Below are 24,316 nucleotides of genomic sequence, written 5' to 3'. Positions count from 1 at the left end.
CTTGTGGATAGTGTGTGTACCCCCCTCCTGACCTGTACCTTGTGGATAGTGTGTGTACCCTCCTCCTGACCAGACCTGTACCTTGTGGATCGTGTGTGTACCCTCCTCCTGACCAGACCTGTACCTTGTGGATAATGTGTGTGCTCTACTCTTGGCCTGTTGGGTTTCTGGAAGAAACTGGGCAGATGGTCAACCATGCTACCGGGACGGAGTTGACGTTTTGATTCAGTGGCGTGTTTAGTTTCTGTTTCTCGACGGGGGAATGTTGGTCAGCAGGTTCCGAGTCGTGTTGTGTCCCGTCAGCGGAATGATATCTCGGCCCATTAATATTTCATGTGCACTTCTGTGTGTTTGTTTTTTTTGTGTGTGTGTGTGTGTAACCAGCTCGGATGTGATCCTCTGACTGTTGTATGTTCCCAGGTCTCATTACGCAGACAGCTGGTCACCGAGAAATTGAACGAGTGGGTGCTATTCAACGAGAAGAACAAGGAGCTGTGTGAATGGCTGACCCTGATGGAAAGCAAGGTGTCACAGAATGGCGACATCAGCATCGAGGAGATGATCGAGAAACTGAAGAAGGTAAATGCTGAAACGCCACCCGAGGTGATTTCACCAGTGGTTATTCATTCCCATTGTTTAAATACACTAACCCCGCGTTTCCTTTGAAGGTGTCGATGGGTAATTCCCTGTCTGGGTCTGCAAAACGTAAAGAGATTACCGCATTATCTCGTAGAGATTTGACTGAGAAAAAACCCCCAACAACTGTGAATCCTGGAAATCAGAAACCAAAACAGGGAAAACGCAGCAGGTCTGTGCAGAGGAAGCAAAGTTCACGTTTCAGGTTCATTGACCTTTCTTCAGAAGGGTTCTGAAGTTGGACCTGAAACGTTAACTTTGCTTTCTCTTCCCAGATGCTGCCAGACCTGCTGAGTTTTCCCGGCCATTTCTGAGATTTGTCCAAATTGAGTAACAGTCTAAATCAGCTACTAATTGTAAAATGGAACTTTATCATGGAATCTTGTGGGCGGCACGGTGGCACAGTGGTTAGCACTGCTGCCTCACAGCGCCTGAGACCCGGGTTCAATTCCCGCCTCAGGCGACTGACTGTGTGGAGTTTGCACGTTCTCCCCGTGCGTGGGTTTCCTCCGGGTGCTCCGGTTTCCTCCCACAGTCACAAAGATGTGCGGGTCAGGTGAATTGGCCATGCTAAATTGCCCGTAGTGTTAGGTCAGGGGTAGATGTAGGGGTATGGGTGGGTTGCACTTCGGCGGGTCGGTGTGGACTTGTTGGGCCGAAGGGCCTGTTTCCACACTGTAAGTAATCTAATCTAATCTAATCTCAACAGTGGAGAAGCAGGCCATTCAGCCCATCAAGCTCACACTGACCTCCCATCCCTGGACACTATAGGCAATTTAGCACGGCCAATCTACCTAACGTGCACATCTTTGGAACCACGCAGACACAGGGAGAATATACAAATTCCACACAGACAGCCGCCTGAGGCTGGAATTAACCCAGGTCCCTGGCGCTGTGAAGTAGCAGCGCTAACCACTGAGCCACCATGGTTGGCTAAGGAAGGCCTGCATGAGTCCAAGGTGTGGAATACACTAAAATGATGGGTTGTTGGAGCCTCTTGTCAAAGAACTTCGGGGTTCAGTAAATTAGTCCCTCACTTATGAACAAAATCAGTATTCTGCCTGATGGCTTTCTCAACTGGGATGTGCTTTGATATTTATTTGTGGGGAGAGCAAACAGCATAAAATTAAAGCCCAGGCTCAGGTGTACAAAATCCTGATTAGGCCCCAATTTGGGTAACTGTGGGCACCACACCTTAGGAAGGACATATTGGCCTAGAGGGTATGTAACAAGTATGACACCTGGACTTCAGGGGCTAAGTTACGAGGGGAGATTATACAAGGTAGGCCTGTTCTCTTGAGAAGGTTAAGGGATGATCTGATCGAATACTTCAAGATATGAACAGGAAAAGACAGGGCAGGATAAATAAAGATAAGCTATTCCTACTGATTGGGGATTCTAGAACCCAAAGACATAGTCTGACAATTCGGGCCATACTGTTCAGAAGAGATGTTAGGAACACACAAAGATACAGAGAACCCTCTACCACAAATAACAGTTGTTGCTAAATTAATTGCTTAACAAAAACTTATTCATCTCAGATTTAAAATTAACAATGGTATGAAGGAATCTGGGTCAAAGGCGGTTCAATGGAGTTAGGCCACAGACCAGTCTTGACCTCATTAAATGGTGGAACAGGCTTGAGGGGCTGATTGGCCTTACCCTATTCCTATGATCTTATGGAGGTGCCATGGAATAGGCAGCGTGATTCCTCCTTATTCTCTGTCTTCCGCCCTTTCTCCCCCTCAGCCCCAAGACAAGAATGGGATGGATTCTACATGTTTAGCTGACAGAGCCATGACTTCAGAGAACATCTCCCAGAGGTATCGAAGCTGCCTCCATTTGGGATGGTGGCATTTTCATCTATGTACCCCCCCTTGCTAGCCCCGTACAAACCTGGTGGAGTGGGGTCACCAGCTCCCCCTATCGATCCAGCCAGCGTTTTATCCCATTGAGACCAGCCGAGTGGGTATCGAGTGGATCGGTGAGGCATAAGTGATCACTCTATAAGGTCGCATGTCAGGGAGTGATGGCGAGAATTTTGCTCTCCCTAGCTGATCCCAACACAAGATCCTGACTTGACAGGATTAGAGGGCGGTGGCGTAGGATTGTGTTTCAATCTGGATACCTTTTGACCGGGGATCGGTGCTGGGTTCACTGTTTGTCATTTATTTCAACTATTTCGATGAGAATGTTGGAGGCATGGTTAGATTGTGGATGACACTAAAATTGCTGGTATAGTGGACAATGAAGAAAGTTATCTGAGAATGTAAAGGGATCTTGATTAATTGGGCTAGTGGGCCGAGAAATGGCAGATGGAGTTTACTTTGGCTAAAAGTGAGGTATTACATTTTGGTAAAACAAACAAAGACAGGACTTATACAGTTAATGTTTGGGCCCCAGGCAGTGTTGCCAAACTGAGAAACCATGGGGTTCAGGTACATAATTCTTTGGAAGTTTTGCCACATATAGACAGGGTGTTTAAGAAGGTCTTTGGCATGCTGGCCATCGTTGCTCAGACCATTAAGTAATGGAGTTGGGAGCTCATTATACAGTTGTATTTCCATCGGTGAGACCACCTTTGGAGTACTGTGTCCAGTTCTGGTCGCCCTGCTATAGGAAGGATATTATTAAATTGGGAGAGAATGTGAAAACACAACTGCAAGGATGTTACGGAGACTGGAGGGTTTGCGTAATAAGTAGAGGCTGGGTAGGCCGCAAATGTTTTCACTGCTGTGTAGGAGGTTGAGGAGTCACCTTACAAAAAGTTTATAAAATCATGAGGGGCATAAGCAAGGTGAATTGTAAAGGTCTTTTCCCTGAGGTGGGAGAGTTCAAAGCTAGGGGGCGTATTTTTAACGTGAGAGGAAAAAGATTTAAAAGCGACTTGAGAGGCAACGTTTTCACACAGAAGATGGTTCATATGTGGAAGTGGTAGATGCAGGTAGAGTTAGAACATTTAAAAGGTATTTGGAAATGTTACATGAATAGGAAAGGTTTGAAGGGAGGTGGGCCAAACGCAGGCAAATGGGACTGGTTGAGTTTGGGAAATTTGGTCAGCATGGACGAGTTGGACTGAAGGGCCTGATTCTGTGTTGTGTGACTGTATGACTCTGAGATCCTGTGAGTGCCTCTTGTGTGGGGCAAGGCCAGCCCGCAAAGCACGCAGAGCATGCTGGAGAAACTCAGCAGGTCTGGCAGCATTTGTGGGGGAACAAACTGAGTTACTGATTCGAGTCCAGCGTGACCGTTCTTCAGAACTAGGCAATTTGAAGCTGAATGCCTTTCTGTGCTATGGCAAATTCTTGGTTTTTATTTTGTCTGGCAAATGCTGCCAGACCTGCTGAGTTTCTCCAGCATGCTCTCCTCACTTTGCGAGCTGGCCTTGCCTCACACAAGAGGCGCTCACAGGATCTTAGAGTCATACAGTCATACGTACAGTGTTATGACTGAGATTGAAGGAGTATACTGTTGCTCTCGTCCCTCTACTCCACAACGTAAAATAAAAATAACTTTGCCAGTTAGTTACCAAGATGACCGATTTAAACCAGTAACTATATCAAGTTATAAACAAAAAGATCTTTCAACCAGGTTTCTTAACAAGCACAGTAATGAGTTTATTACCAAAAAAAACTTGATCAATACAGATATATTTGGTTAGCATACACAGTCTGTCAAATGAAGTATAAATACGTATCCCTGTGACTCCTACCAACACACATGCACATACCATACAGACCCCGCTCCCTCTTTCCCCGGCTCCTGGACAAAGCAAAGGAGAAAGAATCAGAACAGATTCCTTTCCAGGTACTAGCTCTCTGAGAAAAAAGAGCTTTGGCCAATGGGTTGTTTTCGAAGGCTAAAGGATAAATGTAAAATGGTTTGGAGTCTGTGTCTCTGATGGTCTGGCATGTGTTTATAAGTCACTAATTGCACACGGTTGTCTCTGAAGTCTCATTGATAAAGCTTGCTCGAAGCATAATCTTGAAGTGTTCTTTCAGTCACTGTTTTATTCAGAAGTAATTTAAATGTTTTCTTCACAAAACTGGAAGAGATCAGCTGAGCAGCTTGTTCATAGCAGGGTTTCCTCCAAATCAGCTTGTTCTTAGTGGGCTTTCCTCCAACTCACCTTGTTTGCAGCAAGCTTTCATCCAACGAGCCTATCCTGAGCAGGCTGTCCTCAAACTCAGCCTGTTCTGAGCAGGCTTTTATCAAACTCTGCTTTCAAACTGAACCAGCTACAGTAATAATCTATCCAAGCCAGCCTCTGTTGAAAACAATAGCCTCAAAAAATCTTCAGTCAGAAAAGCACTTTTTACCAATCACGTGACTTCAAGGAAGCCTTATTTTAAAATAAAATTCCACAATGAACCTACATATGAGCTCTTTTAAAGAAACCATCTCAGCTATGTCCACAAAACTGACAACCAATTCCTTTACCCCAATCCTTCAAAATTGAAGTCCTCCAAGCAAGGTTAAGTATGAAGCATTTTTGTAACGATGGGAAGTGGGGCTTTGCATTGGCCAGCATTTAACATTTCATCTCCAAATGCCCGTGAGAAGTTGGCGGTGAATTACTGCAGCTTATGTAGTGTAGGTACACACACAGTGCTGCTGAGGAGGGAGTCCCAGGATCTAGACCTTCTCGAGTGAAGGAACGATGATAGAGTTCCGTGAGGATGGCGTGTGCCTTGAAGGGGGGTTCACAAGTGCAGATGTTCTCATGTATCTGATCACCTTGGGCTTCCAGGTTGTATATGGTTGTGCAGGTGTTGCAGTTGCTTGGGTTAGTTACCTCAGTGCATGCGGTAGTGCAGTTCGCTAACAGGCCTCTCCCACGTGGTCCACAGGACTATCAGGAGGAGATTACAGCAGCACGCGAGAACAAAATGCAGCTGCAGCAAATGGGCCAGAGGCTGATCCGAGCCAGTCACGAGAATAAAGCTTCCGAGATCGAATACAAACTGGGCAAGGTCGATGATCGCTGGCAACATCTGCTGGACCTGATTGGGGCCAGGTAAGAGATGGATCTGTTGTGGTATCAGGCAAATGATACGTAAAGTGACAATTAGACCCATCGGTACTGACAGAGCTAATCGTCCATTCGACACAGCAGTCATGTTGAATATTGAAGGTTGTTTTACTTCATTTTAAAGTCTTATTCCCTTTGTGAAAGGCATTAATGCTGCGCCAGATCTGCTCCTTTCTTCGTTGCCTTGAGCTTTTGCTGAGGAAGTCCTAGCCAGTTTATTTTTTAAAGTGACTCACAGCTGGAAAGAGTCACAGCGGTCGGAAAGGTTATGTCATGAGGGCATGGTGACATCAGCAAGAAGAGTTAGAGGCAAAATCTCCGGGAAGGCAATGCCCTCATGGCATTGTCACTGGATTAGGAATCCTGAGGGCCAGGTGATGCTTTGTGGACCTGCGTACAAATCTCATCTTGATAGATAGTGGAATTTAAGTTTAATTATTTTACTTAGCTGAGTTTTCTGATCAATATAATACACATCTCTGGAGCAAGTGGGCCTTGAACATGGACTACCTGATCTAGGGATATGGACATTACCATTGTGCCACCAACGGCTCTTAATTTAAGTTTACTAAATCCAAAATCTAATGAAGATCATAAAACTGTTCTTGATTTTTGTAAAAACTGATCTGGTTCACTAATGTCCTTCAGGGGAACTAAACCCGCCATCCTGACCTGGTCTGGTCGGCATGTGAATCCCACAGCAGTGTGGTAGATTCTTCATTGCTAATTAGGTTAGTTACCCCCAGATATTCCTGCCATTGCCAACACCTTCCCAGCTGGGGCTTCCCTTCCGATCAACTCTGGCCAACTCCTCCTTTTGTGTCCCTGAGTAACCCTCACTCAGTTGGAATACCATTGGACGGGCTAATGATGAAGGGCTTTTGCCCGAAATGTCGACTCTCCTGCTCCTTGGATGCTGCCTGAAGGAGTATACTGTTGCTCTCGTCCCTCTACTCCACAACATAAAATAAAAATAACTTTGCCAGTTAGTTACCAAGATGACCGATTAAACCAGTAACTATATCAAGTTATAAACAAAAAGATCTTTCAACCAGGTTTCTTAACAAGCACCACACTCCTGACCCTTATCTTCCCGGCCTGAAGTTAGATTCATGACCCTTTCCATACTCCTTGTCCTATTACTTGTTCTGGAAACTTCAATAACCTCTGCTGAGCCTCTCGTTCCCTCCCACCCCCCCACCACCCCCAGCATTTTCCATGCAACTGAACCCATTCCCCTACCACTTAGTTTAAAGCCCTGTCCACAGCCTGGGTTGTGTGACTAGCCAGCACTCTGGTGCAAGCCTGATTGAGGAGAGTCCTGTCCCATCAGAACAGCTCCCACCTACCCCAGTACTGCCACCAACATCCCATGGATTCAAACCCATTTCTCCCACATCGTTCTTTGAGCCATGTATTTACTTCATTAATCTGGTTGACCTCATGCCAGTTTGCTTGTGTCGGAATCCAGAGACTATTACGTATTTGGTTTTGTTTTTAATTTAGCCCCTAGCCCCTACTTATTCCCTCAGCAGAGTGTCTTTCCTCTTCCTACTAATATCATCGGTACCCACGTGGACCACGCCAAGTGGATCTTTCCCCTGCCATCCCAAGCTCACCAGATGAGAGATCCTGAACCTGGACACCATGAGCCAATGAAGAGCTTATGCCCGAAACGTCGATTCTCCTCCTTGGCTGCTGCCTGTCCTGCTGTGCTTTTCCAGCACCACACTCTCCACCATGAGGCAACACAGCCTTTGGGACGCTTGATCCTGGCTGCAGAGAACAATGTCCATTCCCCTGAATATACTATCCCCAACCATAGCTGCATTTCTCTTTTCTCCTTCCTCTTGAATGGTTCCATGTGCCATGATCCTCCATACTGCCCCCCACACTCATCCACACAGGGAGCAACACTCTCAAACCTATCGGACAAGCTCAAGGACTGAGGCTCCTTCAGCTCTACCTCCTGGATCCCTCTACCTGTCCCCTGACCACTGACTGAATTCGAGGGAGTTAATCTAAGGTGTGTGAATGTCTGAAACACAGCGTCCAGGTAACTCTCCTCCTCTCTGACGTGCTGCAACATTTGAAGTTCAGAGTCCAGTTCATCAAATCTGAGCCGGAATTCCTCAAGCAATTAGCACTTGCTACCAATGAACCCCAGTGGGCTCCACCAGCTCCTTCAGCATGCACTCACAACACATTGCCCGGCCTGGCATCTCTATTTTATTTACTTAGTTCGTCAAAATTTCCTGCGGGTCTTTTAGTTTGTAGCCTGTGATTATTTACTTTCAATCTGAAAGTAATCTCCAACAGTCAAATTAGTAGCTCTTACCAACCAGCGAGTCTTTGATGTTGCTGTTTTGCTCCTGATCCTGGGCTTTGATTTATCCTGTTTACAAAAAAAATCTTACAAGCCGTGAGCCAAAAAAAGCGAGCAAAAAGGATCTCTTCCCTTCTGCACTGAATTCTCACGTTGTCAACAAATTCCCTGAGCTGTATAGGGAGGACCCTTGACTATCTGTTGGACACAGGCGGGGAATATTTTGTTTGGATAATCGAATGCTGGAAAACATAGTTTAGCCAAGCACCAGGATGTGCAATCTTGCCGGATAACCTGATATTCGGAAAATCAAATGTTGGATAATTAAGGTTTCCCTGTACTCACTCTGGCTATGTCATACTCTGGGTATGCCTCCTTTCAGACTGTGCGAAACTTAGTGACATGTATCTCTGGGAGTGTGGGAGATCACATGGTGATCTAAGTGAGATGTTCAAAGTTTTGAGAGATTAGATACAAGGCAATAATTTTTTTGGTGCCGATATCCAGGCTAAAGGGACCTTAAAGGAAGGCGCAAAGATGAGTAGCCAGAACGGTAACCAGGGTGAAGAACTTCAGTTCCGTCGAGAAACTAGAGTTCAAACTGGAGAAGGTCAAGGGGAGAATGTTGATGGGCTTTCTTGAAGTCCTGAAAGGCTTTGATTGAGTTAATAAGGAGAAATCGAACTTGGTTGTGTAGAACAGGAGCATTGCTGAGAAAAGGCACACTGTGATGAAACTTTTTGTCTTGTGTTCATCAGGACGATGCGCGTGAAACACCAAAGTAAAAGGCGAGTCAGTCCACTGTTTTCCCTAAACTTGATGTTTTTGGCAGCTTATCCTGTTGAGTGCCAGCTATAAAGCTTGGAGAAACCTGTCTTCTTCCAGCTTAACTAAGAGGAAACTATTCCCACTGGGAAATGGGAAAACAACTAGGGACTTAAATACTGCTCTGTTCCCAGCTGGTGGTAATACTGGGAGATCTGGAGATTAGAGCTGAAAATGTGTTGCTGGAAAAGCGCAGCAGGTCAGGCAGCATCCAAGGAGCAGGAGAATCGATGTTTCGGGCATGAGCCCTTCTTCAGGAATGTGCTCCTGCTCCTTGGATGCTGCCTGACCTGCTGTGCTTTTCCAGCAACACATTTTCAGCTCTGATCTCCAGCATCTGCAGTCCTCACTTCCTCCTCGAAGATCTGGAAGCTACACTGGCTTGATAGACCATAATTTCTACTTTGGTTGTTTGATTGCTCTGGTGGTCAGTCACCAAGTATATTCACAAGGGGCTACCATATTACCTTTAATGGAATAACACAAATTTATGACTCAATAGGAAAAAGAAAAGTAGTCGATAAAAGACCAGGGACAAGAAGAGGGGGACAGCCGTGAGGGCATGTTTGGTTTTGGAATGCAGGGCGTGTGAAATGGCGATGGAAGCAGATTCAGTCATAGCTTTCAAAAGGCAATTGGATCCATATTTGAAGAGGGGAAGCTTGTGGGTCTGTGGGGAAAGAGCAGGGGAGTGGAACTGACCGGAAAGTTCTTTCATAGAGCCAACATGTGAGTGATGGATCCTGTGGTACCAAACTGTGCCTTTATAATTTGAACAATGAGGCCAAAGCCATTGAGGACTGGAGTCTGGAAGCACTTTCTTCTGATAGAGCAGCAGTGGACTGGGTCTCACTGCTTCTGCAGGTGGTTGATAAAGTGGGGTCAGTTGGAGCTTTGAAGATTTTGTTGGTTAAAGGTATCAGGGGATATGAATCCAGGACTGATGAACAGTGCGGTGCTGCGACATAGAATTGAGGTACAAATCGATTGTCATCGGATTAGATTAGATTAGATTAGACTTAGTGTGGAAACAGGCCCTTCGGCCCAACAAGTCCACACCGACCCGCCGAAGCGCAACCCACCCATACCCCTACATTTACCCCTTACCTAACACTACGGGCAATTTAGCATGGCCAATTCACCTGACCCGTACATCTTTGGACTGTGGGAGGAAACCGGAGCACCCGGAGGAAACCCACGCAGACACGGGGAGAACGTGCAAACTCCACACAGTCAGTCGCCTGAGTCGGGAATTGAACCCGGGTCTCAGGCGCTGTGAGGCAGCAGTGCTAACCACCGTGCCGCCCAAAGATTGAGAGGCCCCTCATTTCTATGTTTGTATCTCCTTTCTCTGCTCTGTCAAGGAAGCAAGCATTAATTCTCAGTGCTGTGATGTTGGAGAAAATCAATGCAAATAATTTGTCCAGCTCAACTTCAAAGCAGGAGTGGCCAGCAGAAGATGACCAATCCCACACATTTGATGCACGCTGGCAGTTCTCCCTCTGTCTCAATTTCCGCTTCACTTTCACCTCTGAGTTAAAACTTGTGTGTTCAAATCCCACTCCCAGTGCTTCTGTGTATCATCTGAGCCAGCCCTGGCACTGGCTGATGTTATAAGGTTAGTTTTCTCCATTGACATGACTCATGAGGGGTCTGACGCACAGATGCAAGGACCATGGAGTCACAGGCCAAACCAGGTGAAGAGAGCAGGTTACCTTCCCATTAGACCTTGGTGCACAAGTTAATCTTCCATGTCAACCTGACCACTTCATAGTCAAGTTTGCTGATAAGAGCTGACGCCTGTGGAGCAGGACGGTCATCAGCGGGTTTGGGAGATCTGATGATTAAAGGAAAGGGCACAGTTGAGGCAACAGATTTCCTTTCTTGGGCCTTGACTTGCTGGAACTGAACTCTTTGGCTAAATCATTGAAGTTTTCTTTGTAAACATGAGAATCAGTTGGTAATCTCTTTCTGCGCGGTAATGGAACAGTTGTCAGGTTCTTGAACAGCTGCTGCTGCCATTTTGAAAGCCCTCCTGACATGTGGTTATAAAGGGCTCTGTGTGTTGGACTGCACATCTGTCCCCTCCTGAATAAAACGTGGAATGCCTTTGGTGTCAGCTGCTGGGCTCTCTGATTTGACACAGATTGGTCGAACTGTTTAAACACCTGACTAGAAACTGGGCAATATTTTCCCATTGTGGGCTGGGAAATCCGAAGCTTGGATTGAGTGTAAGGACCAATTCTGCACCCTCCTGAGACACAGTCACCCTCCCATCAATTGCGAACACCTTGGCGCCTGGGTGGTCAGAGACATGCCTGTTGTCTAGTGAAGAATAGTGGGCGTGCTGGGGAACCTGTAGGAGGCTGCCCATCAGGGTGAGGGACAGAGAGTTGTAGAGTCATACAGCACAAAGTCACACAACAAAAAGTTGTGGTCCAACTGGTTAAGTTGAAATCACAAACTTTCACCAGTAATCGTAGGGGACCTGATGAAGGAGCAGCGCTCCAAAAGCTTGTGATTTCAGATAAACCTGTTGGACCATAACTTGGTGACTTCGGATTTTGTCCAGCCCCCTATCCAACACCAACGCCCCCACATCATACAGCGCAGATGTAGACCCTTCGGTCCAACCAGCCCATGCCGACCATAATCCCAAACCAAACTAGTCCCACCTGCCTGCGCTTCGTCCGTATCCCTCCAAACGTTCCTTATTCATGAACTTACCCAAATATCTTTTCAATATAACTGTATTTGCATCCCCCCTTTATCTGGAAGTTCATTCCACACATGAACCGCTCCTGTGTAAAAAGAAATGTCCCTTATGTCTTTTTAAAATCTTTCTCCTCTCACCTTAAAAATATGTCCCCTGCTGTTGAAATCCCCTCCCTGTGAAAAAGAAACCTGCCACTCACCTTATCTATGCCCCTCACGATTTTATAAATTCCTATAAGGTCACCTCTCAACCTTCTAGCTCCAGTGAAAAAAGTCCCAGCATGCCTTTATAACTCAAACCCTCCGTTTCTGGCAACATCCTGGTAAATCTCTTATGAACCCTCTCCAGCTTGATAATATCACCTGTATTCTGATGCATTTCCTTGTATCAGCAGTTAGACTGCACATTGCCTTGGTTATAACGAACAACCCCACTGCCCTGTGGCTGACCACTTCAACTCCCCCTCCACCCACTCAAGGACATGAAAGTCCTGGGCCGTCTCTATTGCCAAATCCAAGTCACCCAATGACTGGAGAAAGAACACCTCATCTTCCACTTTGGGGTCCTTCAAACACACGGCATCAACATCGGCTTCACCGTTTTGAAATTTCCCCTCCCCCCACCTCATCCCAGGTCTGACCCTCCAACTCGGCACCACCCTACCTGTCCGTCTTCCGTCCCACCACACTGCTCCACCCTCCCCTCCAACCTATCACACTACCCCCCCCCCCCCCCCCCCGCATCCACCTATCACCTTCCCAGCCACCTTGCCCATAGCCCCACCTCAACACACACACCCCCTCCCCCCATTGATCTCTCAACCTCCTACCCCCATCCACATTCCTGATGAGGGGCCTTTGCTCGAAATGTCGACTCTCCTGTTCCCCAATGCTGCCTCACTCACTATGCTTTTCCAGCGCCATGCTTTTCATCTCGGACTCTCCCAATATCTGCAGTCCTCGCTTTCTCCTACGAGGAGAAGACCTCTCTCAGCCTCCACAGAGAGTCATGCTCTCAAGAAAACCGTTGATGTCAGTTCTTATCAGCAAACTTGACTAAGGAGCTGTCAGATTGTCATAAAAGATCAGTCAGTTCACCAATGGGAAGGTAACTTGCTGTCTTGACCTGGTTTGGCCTGTGACTCTGTGTTAGACCCCTCACCTCGAGTCATGTATTTGGAGAAAGCTAACATTAGTGGCTTGTGACTGTACCAGACCACAGTGAACCTCCATCTTCATTAACGGAGTGCTCTTTGTTTGGTCATCCTGATTGACCTCGAACTCTTGCGCTCGCCCTGAAGTTCTCACTGGTCAACCTTTCCCCAGAAACGCACTGTTGTTTTTTTTCCCCCTCACCAAGATGAACTGCTCGAAAAGGAAGAAGTTAGCACTTAACGTTTCACGGCCTGAGGGTTTCTAAAGCCTCCCCAGGCCCAACGAGGCCTAGTTTTACCATGGGCCACACAGCCAGCTCCTCTAATAATATCAAGCTGTCTGGTTTGAGTGATGCTGATTGGCTCTGCCCAGTAGACTGACCCAACTGTGTTATTATCCCACGGTGTCACCACACAGAGGTAACAGTTAATGTTATCCTTTGGCTGTGCTGGTTGACGATGTTATGAAGACCGCAGGGCGGCTTTCTCTCAATGGGTGAACAGCTGGGAGGAGGTGAAGGGACCAGTTCCAGGCTGCACAGTCCAGCAAGTGTGTCACTTCATGGAATTACTCCTGTTGTTTCTGGCATGAATGGGACAAGTGAAACTGGTCCGAGGAGACTTCAACAAACCCCTCTACTGCCTACGAACTGGTGCTATGCAAAAAAAGACAAGGATTTAATTCTCGTCAATTTGAACTCGAAGTTAGATCAAATCTGTAATGTTCACGGCAACTGATAGCACCCATCTCCAGACGGTATATTGGATTAGTGTGTTGTTTTTTTGAAAAAATAATGGGAAGAGTTGCATTTAAGAAGTTAGGCCAAGATTAGGCTTTTCCCTCCCAGTTCTCCCTCCCAGTTTCTCCTCTTTATTTCGTAGGATATCACGGGCAAGGCCTGTATTTGCTGGCCATCCCTAAATGCCCTCTAAAATGGTCTCGAATGCCAATCATAGAATCGCTACAGCACGGAAGTAGGCCATTCGGCCCATCAAGTCCACACCAACTCTCTGAAGGGCTCTTCGGAGCACTGGCTCCCACCACCCTGCATTTCCCATGGCTAACCCACCTAGCCTGCATAATTCCTGGATGCTTTAGGCAATTTCCCGGGACAATCCACTTCACCTGCGCATCTTTGTGACTGTGGGCGGAAACCAGAGCAAACCCATGCAGACACGGGGAGAATGTGCAAGCTCCAGGCAGACAGTCGCCCGAGGCTGGAATCGAACTTGGGTCCCCAGCACCGTGAGGCAGCCATGCTAACCACTGAGCCACCTTAGTCAAGAGTCGACCACGTTGCTGTGGGCCTGGAGTTCACAATAAGGCTGGACTGGGCAAGGCTGGCTGGGGTCCTACCTGAAAGGGCACCAGCATTCTCTTTTCATGTACTCTTTTTAATATCCTACATAAAGACTATCAGTCTGCTTATTGACAATTTCAAATGACCATGTGTGTCAACAAATTTTGATGGAAAAATTACACTTCTCATAACCTCAGGATTATCCAAAAGACCTTAGAGACGGCAAAATGTTTTGAATGTCAAGTCACCACCATAAATTGGGTGCCTGCGCCTCATTAGCATGAGAACATTAGATGAATTAACTATGACAGGCAGCGCATCATTCACACGTAGGTCCAACTGGATAAGGACTTTAATTTTAAAGTCAGTGCTGGCCAGTATTTATTGCCCGTCTGTGTTCCTTCCTGAGAAGGTGCTGGTGAGCTACCACTGCAGTCCATGTGCTGTAGGTGGACCCACAATGCCCTTAGGGAGGGAGTTCCAGAATTTTGACCCAGCGACAGTGAAGGGACAATGATATATTTCCAGGTCGGGATAGTGAGTGGCTTTGGGGGAAACTTACGGGGTTTGGTATTCCCATGTATCTGCTGCCCTTGTCCTTCTAGATAAGGAATGATTTATTGTCACTTGTACTCTACAGTGAGCAACCCAATGAAATAGAGCTGCAATTCGCACCCTAATCTGCTGCCATTTTGAATAGTTTAAGAGTGAAAAAATGGAGCTGAAAGAGAGCCTACCTTTGTTACTCTGCCTGAGCTACCTCACTCCAATGACCCCTGCGCCACTGCCCCCTCACCTCCACCTGCAGCAGACCCAGCGTTGCTGTGGTCGCCACTCTTCAGGTGGCGTCCCTCTGTCGCTGGGCCCACCTCACTGAGGGACCCTCGATGCTGGGTCCTGTGGTGGACCCACACTTACCCACAATAACCAGGAGCCCAACTTCCTGCTGCTGTTCCCCCTCCACAATAACCAGGAGCACCCCCTTCCACTGCTGTCGCCCCGATAACCAGGAGTCTCCCCTCCTGCTGCCCCCCACCCTGTCTCCGGGCCTACCCTACCCAGTGGGTTTGGAAGGTCTTGCTGAAGGAGCCTTGATGGTTCTCTGCAGTTTATCGTCTAGCTCGTGCCCACAGCTGCTACTGAGAGTCAGCGGTGGAGGGAGTGGACGTTTGAAGATGTGGTACCAGTCAGGTATGATGCTTTGTCCTGGACAGTGTTGAGCTTCTTGCCTGTTGTAGGAGCTGCCCCCAATCAGGCCTACGGGGAGCATTCCATCACGCTATTGACTTGAGCTTGGGGAGTCGGGAGGTGAGTTAGTCATTGCAGGATTCCTAACCTCTGACCTGCTGTTGTTACAATATTTATATGGTGAGTCCAGTTCAGTGTCTGGTCAGAGGTAACCCCCAAGATGTTGGCACTGGGCTATTCAATGCTTTGATGCAATTGGATGACAAGAGAGTGTGGTTAGATTCTGTCTTGTCAGGCATGGCGTGAATGTTACTTGCTATCTTTAAGGTCAGGTCTGGATGTTGTCCAAGTCTTGCTGCATTTGAACTACTTCAGTACCTGAGACATTGTAAGTGGTGCTGACCGTTGGTTATTCATCGGCAATCATCCCCAGTTCTGACCTTAGGGTGGAGGGGAGATCGTTGATGAAGCAGCTGAAAATGGTTGGGCCGAGGGCACTCCCCTGAGACCGCTTGCGGCACAGTGGCAATGTCCCTACCTCTGACCCAGGAGATCTGGCTTCAAGCCCCACCTGCTCCAGAGGTGTGTCATAACACACCTGAGGAACTCCTGGACATCCGCCCTGCAGCTGAGATGACTAACAGCCACAACCATCTTCTCCTGTGCCAGGCATGTTTCCAACCAGCGGAGAGTTTCCCCCGATACCCATTTGCTGCCATTTTGCTATGGCTCCTTGATGCCATGCTCCGTCAAAAGTAGCCTTGATGTCAAAGGCCGTCACCTCTGAAGGGCATTGGTAATGCAATTGTATAGAAAATAGAAGCAAGAGTAGGCCATTCGGCCCTTCAGGACTGTTCCACCATTCTATATGATCATGGCCGGTGATCGAACTCAGTGCCCTGGTCCCACTTTCTCCCCATAACCTTTGATCCCTTAAGCCATATGAAACTATATCTAACTTCTTCTTGAAAGTTCTTAGTGTTTTGGTTTCTGTGACAGTGAATCCTACAGGCCCACCCCTCTCTGGGTGAAGCTGTTTCTCCTCCTCCCAGCCCTGAATGGCCTACACCATTTCCATCAACTTTGAATCCTTGGTTCTGGATTCCCTGGTCACCTGCATTTACCCTGTCTGGTCCTTTTAGAATTCTGCGTGTGATTTTCCCCCACTCCCCCTTCTTCTAAACTCCAGTGACTATAATCCTGACTGATCCAGTGTTTCCTCAGCCATCGATCCTGCCATTCCCAGGAATCAATCTGGTAAACCATCAAAACACGCCCTCCATCAGGAGAGCATCCTGTTGCCCGCAGTTTGTGGCAATTTGTTTGTGGTCACTTTTCCATGCTGTCATCCCACAAATTTAATTGAATTCATACTCCTAGCCTGCTGCACTGGGATCTGAACTCATGACATCTGCATCGGCAGAGTCTAGTATCTGATTAAATTCAGCCTCGGCACCGTATCTGCGCTCTATGGTGGAATTGTAACACTATTTCTGGCAAAGCTGCTGATTTGTTTGAGAGAAGGACAATTGGAGATTGGTAAAGACCATAAACCGAGCTCAATGTTGAGAAAAGTTCTCTGACATTAAAAGGGTTAAATGTACAGAGGTGGGGATGAGGATTTTAGCTGTGGATGAATTGAGGAGGAGAGGGGTGTGGCGGAGGGTAGGCGGGCTTGGTAATTAAGCAGATTGGAAGTCTGAGTGAATGAGAGAGAGAGAGAGAGAAAGAAAGTGAGGTGCCTGCTTAGAATCAGTTAGTTGTGTGAGCAGGGAGGGGGTGAGGGTTGCTGGGGATTGTTGGCACCGTTCTGAGCAGACGAGCCATCGTTAATGACAGCTTCCACCATCTGTAAGACTGTGACAGATCCAGAGAAATAGACAGGCTGATTGTAAGTAGTGAAGCTGACAAAGCTGGGGGGAGGGGAAGGAACGAAGTCTGAAATCAGATTGCTGCCTCATTTGTGAAGTCAGACAAGCGCAGGCAATGGGTGCACTGTAGTAAATCTGAACAACTCGAATTCAGACCATAGCCTTGCTTCCGTTTGAGCCTGACCCCTTGACACAGTGCCCTTTTAATCGGTTGCCCAGTGAATCAGGCAAGAGCTGAAAATGAGGAGCTGCAGCTATAATACGGACAGGGAATGCTCTCTTCTTGGTCCGTACTGTGAGGGGCTCCCCTTAGAGAGCGATGCCCTATCACAGGGGTGGGGGAGGCTGCTGGGCACACCATTTGTCCGGGCATCGCTGCTGTCCCCGTTGGCGTGAATTCTAGCAACTCCAGGCCACTTGGCGTGACGCTGGAGTGTGGGAGGTCCAACAAAAGCAGGTTTTATTTGGCGTGAGGAAGAAATTGCCGGATTCCAAAAACCGCTCTGAGCTACGTCTACAGGAGCCCGTGGTGGTTCAGGCCTCGAGGGATTGTTCCCACATTCCGAGAAAGTCGGGCCAAGCAGCTCGGAGCGTGGTCCAAGCCGGCTCAATTCCGGAGCTTCCCGAGCGGCGCTCACAGCATTCCAGCTTTCCGTGGTTCCCTGCCCTTGGATCTGTCCAGAGGCTGTGTATCCACTCAAATTGATTTATGTTCAACTTCATTGTTTTCAACAAGGAGGGAAGGCTGCAGCTGGATTTATTTGCAGCAAACTCTGTGAACTGAACTGAGTTTTATATATATATTTTTTAAGATGAGTGTATTTTCTGATTGAGGCGGTTTTACTTGGATGTTAAACTTGCCCCGGGTCACTACAGCCTTGCTCAGATTTCAATCCCCTCCTGCTCCCTTTTATCTTCCTTCAGGTTCCCTGCTTTGTATGAGGTGCTCAGATCGTGTGTCGAGTTACCTGCCCTTTTGTTGTTGTGTTTTGCCGTTATAATGATACTTAATTAGAGGCGCTGGTGTTCTTGAAAGCCTTTAGTTTCGTGATGTGAACTCACTTGCATTGCAGGCATTTGCAAAGCCGTCAGGTCAGAATTATAGAGACTGTCTTAAGTTTTCTTTCAGACGTTCCCTCGTAGGGCGTGGGCAATGCTAGCTGAGTTGTTTGGCGAAAGTGAGAACCGCAGATTAGAGTGGTGCTGGAAAAGCACAGCATCCGAGGAGCAGGAGAATTGACGTTTTGAGCAGGAGCCCTTCATCAGGAATCTGGCGTGTTGCCTGGCCCTAGTTGCCCTTGAGAAGCCCATCCCATTCACCGCTAAACGGGATACTTGTAAACTCTCTCCAGGGTTATAGGAGATGGACAGGCAGCAGCCAGTTTGGCCACTACATTACTCTGTTTATAAATTAGCCCTTGAATCCCCCAACATTTGGTTTTGATATCTAGGCTTCCACCTAGCAACTGCTGTCATGTTCGGCTATGCTCTGACCCAGCTCCAGTGCAGCTAGGACTTGAATGCAGACCCTTCTGGCCCAGAGGTGAGGACACTGCCATTGTGGCACCACACCTGCTTTGCCAATAGGCTAAGCACGTGGTCAAAGTAATCTGCTCTAAAGAGTAACGTACTGGAGGGAGGTGGAGCGATATTTTTTCACCTACTAACTGCATCTGTAACCCCGTTGTGTTTACCAATGAGAGTCATCCTTCAGCCTTGATTAATTGACACACAATGTTGTTAAGGGCAATGGAGACCATCAAAGGTGAAGGTTAGAGGGAGAGGGCAGTGCATTGTATAACAATTGCTTTCCTGGCATATCACACGTTATTAATCCCTGCGGTCTCACCACTCCCTCTGTTCAAACTCCATTCAAACTGGCCACCGCAGAGTTCTCTAGACTCCCTGGGGGGGGGTAGCTTGTTTCTTTGCTAACGGGTCTGTTAAGCACACCTCCCCCGCCTTCCTATTGGTTTCTGAGTGAATGGTGGCAGTGGGGGAGAGGTGGACATGCAGATATAGTGGTTCGCCAATCAAGTGGATTGCTTTGTCCTGGATGGTGTCTCGTTCCCTGAGCATTGCTGGAGCTGCCCCCATCCAGGGCAAGTGGGCAGTATTCCATCACACTCCTGACTTGTGCCTTGGAGATGGTGGGCAGGCTTTGTGTGGAGTCTTACTTGCTGTAATATTCCTAGCCTCTGCCCTGCTCTGAGCGCTGACGTTCCCACAGCTGGCCCTGCAGCCTCCAGTGAGAGTCAGTGTGCGCTGCAAATCCTCGAGCTGAAATTCGCAGCTGCTGGGGGAATTTTTCTGTTCATTGTCCCAGATCTTGGCTCCGACACAAGAGCTCAGGGCTGCACAGTTGAGCGATTTGCTCAGCTGAATCTACGATTCAGAGGGAAAACGACCATTTGAAAACCCCAATTGTTCGTGAACAGTGTGTGGGAGAGGCTGTGCTCCCATACCACATCGGTATTAGGAGGGAAAAACTTCAGAAGGGGAGAGAGCGAGAGAGAGAGAGAGAGGGGGGGAGAGAAAGAGAGAGAAAGCCGGCTGCTGATAGTTCATGATTTTCCTTGCTGGCCTCCACACATCACAGTGGAGAGACGTCACAGTTTAAGAAGAGTGTTTGCCTGCTGCAGCCAGGCTCCAGAGAGCTCTCAGCGTTGGAGCTGCCTCTTTAAACTGGGATGGCCCACATTGGAGTGTCAGGGCTGTGCTGCCCCTCGTTTTGGAAGGAGCTGGCCTGATGCCCCAGGAATGCAAGGCTGGCAACACATGCCGATGAGTGTAAGTTTTTATTTAGAAACCTGAACACTTGTCACTCCCAGTTGTCAGGCCGGCTGTAGCAGCCCCCACCCCGGGAGTTGGGGGGGGGTGGGGGTGGGTTGCCAAAGCCGTGTGCACGGGGGTTGCTGCTGTATGGGGTCCCGGGGCATGCACTCTCCCAGAGTTGCTCAGCTCCTGACACAGTGAGCGGGCTGGCCCTCGTCACTCGAGTCGCCTGGTGGGGGGAGAATCGATGGCCGAGTGTTGCGATGCAGACCCTGAGCTTCCCGAGTGTCACTGTGACGTGAACAGGCAGGTCTCGGCTTCTCCGCGTTCGGTCGCTCTCTGCTGTTGCGTGCTTTGGTTGGAGACTCACCGCCCCGTGGAGAGTGTTTTACATGCCTGGGCTCCCTCCACCGTTGCAGACCGTCCATCTTGCCTATTTCTTGGTGTCCCCCTTCACCTCGCTTTTCAAAAGCGCAGCGTCTCCTTCTTGTGCAAAACCCAAGTGCCGTGCTTATTCATTCCGAAAATAGCACTAAAGGAAGGGCAGGCTGCTAATAAATCCCTGCAAGTGAGGCTCCGGCCTGTCAGCTGTCTGCACGGTGAATTGCTGTCACTTAATTTACTGCTGGATAGGTGCAGGGTAATGGAACGTGAGCTGAACTCCTGCTGTGAGTGCTCAGCGTCCCCCCCCCCCACTCCATTCGCAGACCCAACTCCTCTTGACTCGGACCATCCGAGTCGGAAGTTTCTATCCCTCGTTCGCGAGTTAAAATTGCGATTCGCAACTAAAACCCGTCTCTCTTCTTCAGGGGGCAGAACGGTTTTGAATGACACTGGTGCCCAGATTGTTCAGGGGAGTCGGGCAGTTTGTGGAGTGTGGTTTTCACCACACTATTCCACGCTCCCTCCAAACCAGTGCTGTCTGACATTGGGCAGGTTCTAGATCAGAGTGGTGCTGGAAAAACACAGCAAGTCAGGCAGCACCCGAGGAGCAGGAAAATCGACGTTTCGGGCAAAAGCCCTTCATCAGGAATAGAATGTTTGTAAGTGAAGGATATATATGGGTCAGCACAGCCTCTTTAAACAGTTTGTACCCTCCTGTTTCACACTGGGAGATGACCGTGGAGTAACTGTGTGTGGGTTCCTGCCCTGGAACGCATCTGCTCCGTCCACTTGATTTTCCTGCTTATTTCTTCTGACTTTGACTTCACGTTGCATTCTGGGGAAACTCCGACGAGGTCAAGGTGTCCAGTGAGTCTGACACAGTTTTCTCCCAGGGGTGGAGGGTGGGGGGTCGAGATGTGTTCCTGGTTGTGGGGGGGGGAAGAGTGTGTTCCCCAGGGAGGGGGTGGGTGGGGTGAGGTGTGTTCCCGGACAGGGAGGGGAAGGGAATGGGGGGCGAGATGTGTTCCTGTTGGGGGTGGGCGGGGGAAAACGAGAGTATGTTTCTGGGGTGTGGGGGGGGGGGGGGCGTGGTGAGAGTGTGTTATGGTGGGGGGAGGGGGCGGGAGTGTGTGAGGGGGAGGGAGGCGAGTTTAGGACCCAGTGCCTGGCTGGATTGTTGAGCTCAGCCCAGTGTACCATCATTGGTTGCTACAAGATGGCGCCCAGCGGCCTGGCAAAGGGACTGTGGCCTGGCTGTCTGTTTCCCGCTGGTGTTGGTCTCAGTGTTGGGCTGGAAGGTCCCAGATCCAGGCCTGTGGTTAAACACCTTTCAGAAGGACTGTAATGTTGGACTCTTAACCTCATTTCTTCATTTCCTACTTTATGCCTAAGACTTTGTACCTAGGCATCTTTGTAACCAAGATGGCGCCGGGAGTGGCGACATTGTAAACATTTTGTTGTACTCGAGTACACATGACAATAAATCAAATTCACTGATATTTCACCGATGTATTTTCACCTGAGAGAATTGGATCTCAATGTTTCATTGAGCAACTACCCGCTATCTACAACAATGCAGCTCTCCCTCGCTACTGCGCTGAAGTGTCAGCTCAGTTTTTGATTTGTTCACGGGACGTGGAAATTGTTAGTGAGGCCATCTTCGATTGCCCACCTTAATTATCCTGCAGGCATGAAATGCGCTCTCTCTCTCTCTCCTCTCTTCTCTCTCTCTCTCTCTCTCTCTCTCTCTCTCTCTCTCTCTCTCTCTCCTCTCTCTCCTCTCTCTCTCTCCTCCTTCTCTTCTCTCTCCTCTTTCTGTTCTCTCTCTCTCTCTCTCTATATATATATATGCCTTCCTGAACCACTACTCCTTAAGTGGGGACAACTCTAGAGTGAGGCTGGAATCCAATCCCACCATCACGGGATAGAGTGTTCCTACTAAACTAGTTCAGAAGCAGGAAATAATTAATGTTTTAGGCCAGTGCCCCTTTGTCCACTAATCCACAGCTGACGCCAGTTGAGATAAATATGCTTGGGAATTGTGAGGATTTGAAACATCGGGGGATGGTGCCAAACCAGCACTCTGTAACTGAAGAGTAGCAGATTTTGAAACCCGCCATCTTGCAGGTTATGTAAATGACAAAAGAATGCGAGGAGATTTCATTTTCATGAGCTAACCTTTCACAAGGGAGCTCTGCGCAGTGGTATGAACAGTCAGCTTTGTGGGAGTTCTTGAGTCAGTTGAAGGCATTCCTTCAGTCAAGAGAGCTATAATTAATGCCGTGCTGCATGTTATACAGGCATCGGCATTACACAGCAGGAACATATCTCTTTGGAAGCCACTGTTTCAGTTTGGCAGCAGTTAAACGATGTATCATCCATCCCACTAATTTGGTGATTTCGCAGTTATGTACATTACAGCAAAGTGGTAAAATATCTCCTGAAGTGTTATGTTAAGCTAAGTCTGCCCTGGGACACTGGACTAAAATCATTGAGCCTTACATGACAGAAGGAGCCTATTTGTCTCACTGGGTCTGTGCTGCTTCCTGGGAAGGGCTCCCTGATTAGTCCAGCTCTCCTGCTGTTTCCCTGTGGCCCTGCACATGTCTGCCTGTGAGGCTGGAACAGAACTGGTCCAGGGACCTCATGGATCCATCTATTCGGAGTGAGTGTTACAGTCCCCTCTGAGCAACAAGTCAGGTAACCTTTAATAGTTTTATGGGGCTGTTGTGGCATTTCTTGTTTTTAAAAAAGGTTTAAGTAGTTGAAGTGAAGTTCTGGATTTACGTATTGCGAGTGCTATCCCCATAAGCCCTGTCTGAAGTAACTGGCTTGACCTATTTAATCATCATGTAATTGTTCATTTTTCCTGCAGGCATGAAATGCACTCTCTCTCTCTTCTCTCTCCTCTCTCTCTCTCTCTCTCCTTTCTCTTCTCTCTCCTCTTTCTCTTCTCTCTCTCTTTCTCTTCTCTTCTCTCTTTCTTTCTCTCTCTCTCTCTCTCTCTCTCTTCTTTCTCTTCTCTCTCCTCTTTCTCTTCTCCCTCTCTCTTTCTCTTCTCTTCTCTCTCTCTCTCTCTCTCTCTCTCTATTCCTCCATCGCCCTTTGCCTCTCATTTCCTCTTTTACTTTATCTCTCTGGCGATTGGAGCAGCATGGCTTATTTCAATCTGAGAGTCTGAAAAGCAGTCCTCAGGGGAAAGGGCAGATGGTTTCCTCCTTTCCAATGTGGATCGGTTTAATCTCCCTCACACTGAATTTCTATCTTAGAAAGCTGAGGCGCTCAAATGTGCAACCAACTCCCATCCCCTGACTGGAACCTTTTACATGGGGCCTCATGATGAGTTGCATGTGTGGTTTAACTTGTTCACGTGAAGTGACTTGCTTGTCTCAACTTGGACGGTCAGCTGGTGTAAAAACTGGACACTACACAAAGCGTTAAAAGACTCTCGTGTCTCCCTCGATGCCATATGGACTACAGCTCCGAGTTCGAGCTTTGAAGTGTGAAGCTGGTGATTGCCGGGTGTGAGAGTCTGATGCTTCCCTGAGCTGTTTCTTAACCACTGCCCTCCCCCACTTGATGAAGTAAGACTAGTTGAGCGTAGGAATCTCACAGCACAGCCAATCTTCAGCGGATATCAGGTATGGGCACATTCTGCCTTGGATGTGGAATGGATAGGTTTCTTCCCGTGCTTGCTTTTAAGCAGTAGTGAGTTCTATTGTAATCTTCCCTGGCAGACCTCTCAGTTGCTCTGATTACTGTAGCGGGTGCCCAATGCCAGTGATTTGCAATGTGAAGTTTCAAAGAGATGGTTGTTCTCTGCAGCGTTGCGGCACTGTAGTGTAAGTCACAGAACGCTGTTCTCACTGATGCATTATAACATGTTTCCCAGTGCATTGCGGTGTGTTTCAGTGTGGTCCCCAGTGCAGTGTGTTGTGTTGCAGTGTGGTCCCCAGTGCAGTGCGTTGTGTTGCAGTGTGGTCCCCAGTGCAGTGCGTTGTGTTGCAGTGTAGTCCCCAGTGCAGTGTGTTGTGTTGCAGTGTGGTCCCTAGTGCAATGTATTGCAGTGTGGTTCCCAGTGCAGTGCGTTGTGTTGCAGTGTGGTCCCC

The 24,316-nt window shown here is 48.2% G+C and overlaps 1 protein-coding gene across 5 annotated transcripts in view; it reads left to right on the top strand.

Annotated features, from left to right (window-relative positions):
- LOC132819864 (nesprin-1-like) overlaps window positions 1–24,316 on the top strand; it is a 339,003-nt gene that overhangs the window by 250,415 nt on the left and 64,272 nt on the right. For 4 of the 5 annotated variants that reach the window (XM_060831771.1, XM_060831770.1, XM_060831772.1 and 1 more), the window contains 2 exons: window positions 421–579; window positions 5,487–5,653. In XM_060831771.1, coding sequence (XP_060687754.1) covers window positions 421–579; window positions 5,487–5,653 — 326 coding nt within the window. Of the gene's footprint in view, window positions 1–420; window positions 580–5,486; window positions 5,654–18,157; window positions 18,592–24,316 lie in introns of those variants that run through there. The other variant, XM_060831775.1, reaches the window with a different exon arrangement.

Source organism: Hemiscyllium ocellatum, chromosome 10 (assembly GCF_020745735.1).
Source record: "Hemiscyllium ocellatum isolate sHemOce1 chromosome 10, sHemOce1.pat.X.cur, whole genome shotgun sequence".
NCBI lineage: Eukaryota > Metazoa > Chordata > Chondrichthyes > Orectolobiformes > Hemiscylliidae > Hemiscyllium > Hemiscyllium ocellatum.
The sequence above is the reverse complement of the archived record's forward strand: the minus strand, read 5'-3'. Positions and strand labels throughout refer to the sequence as shown.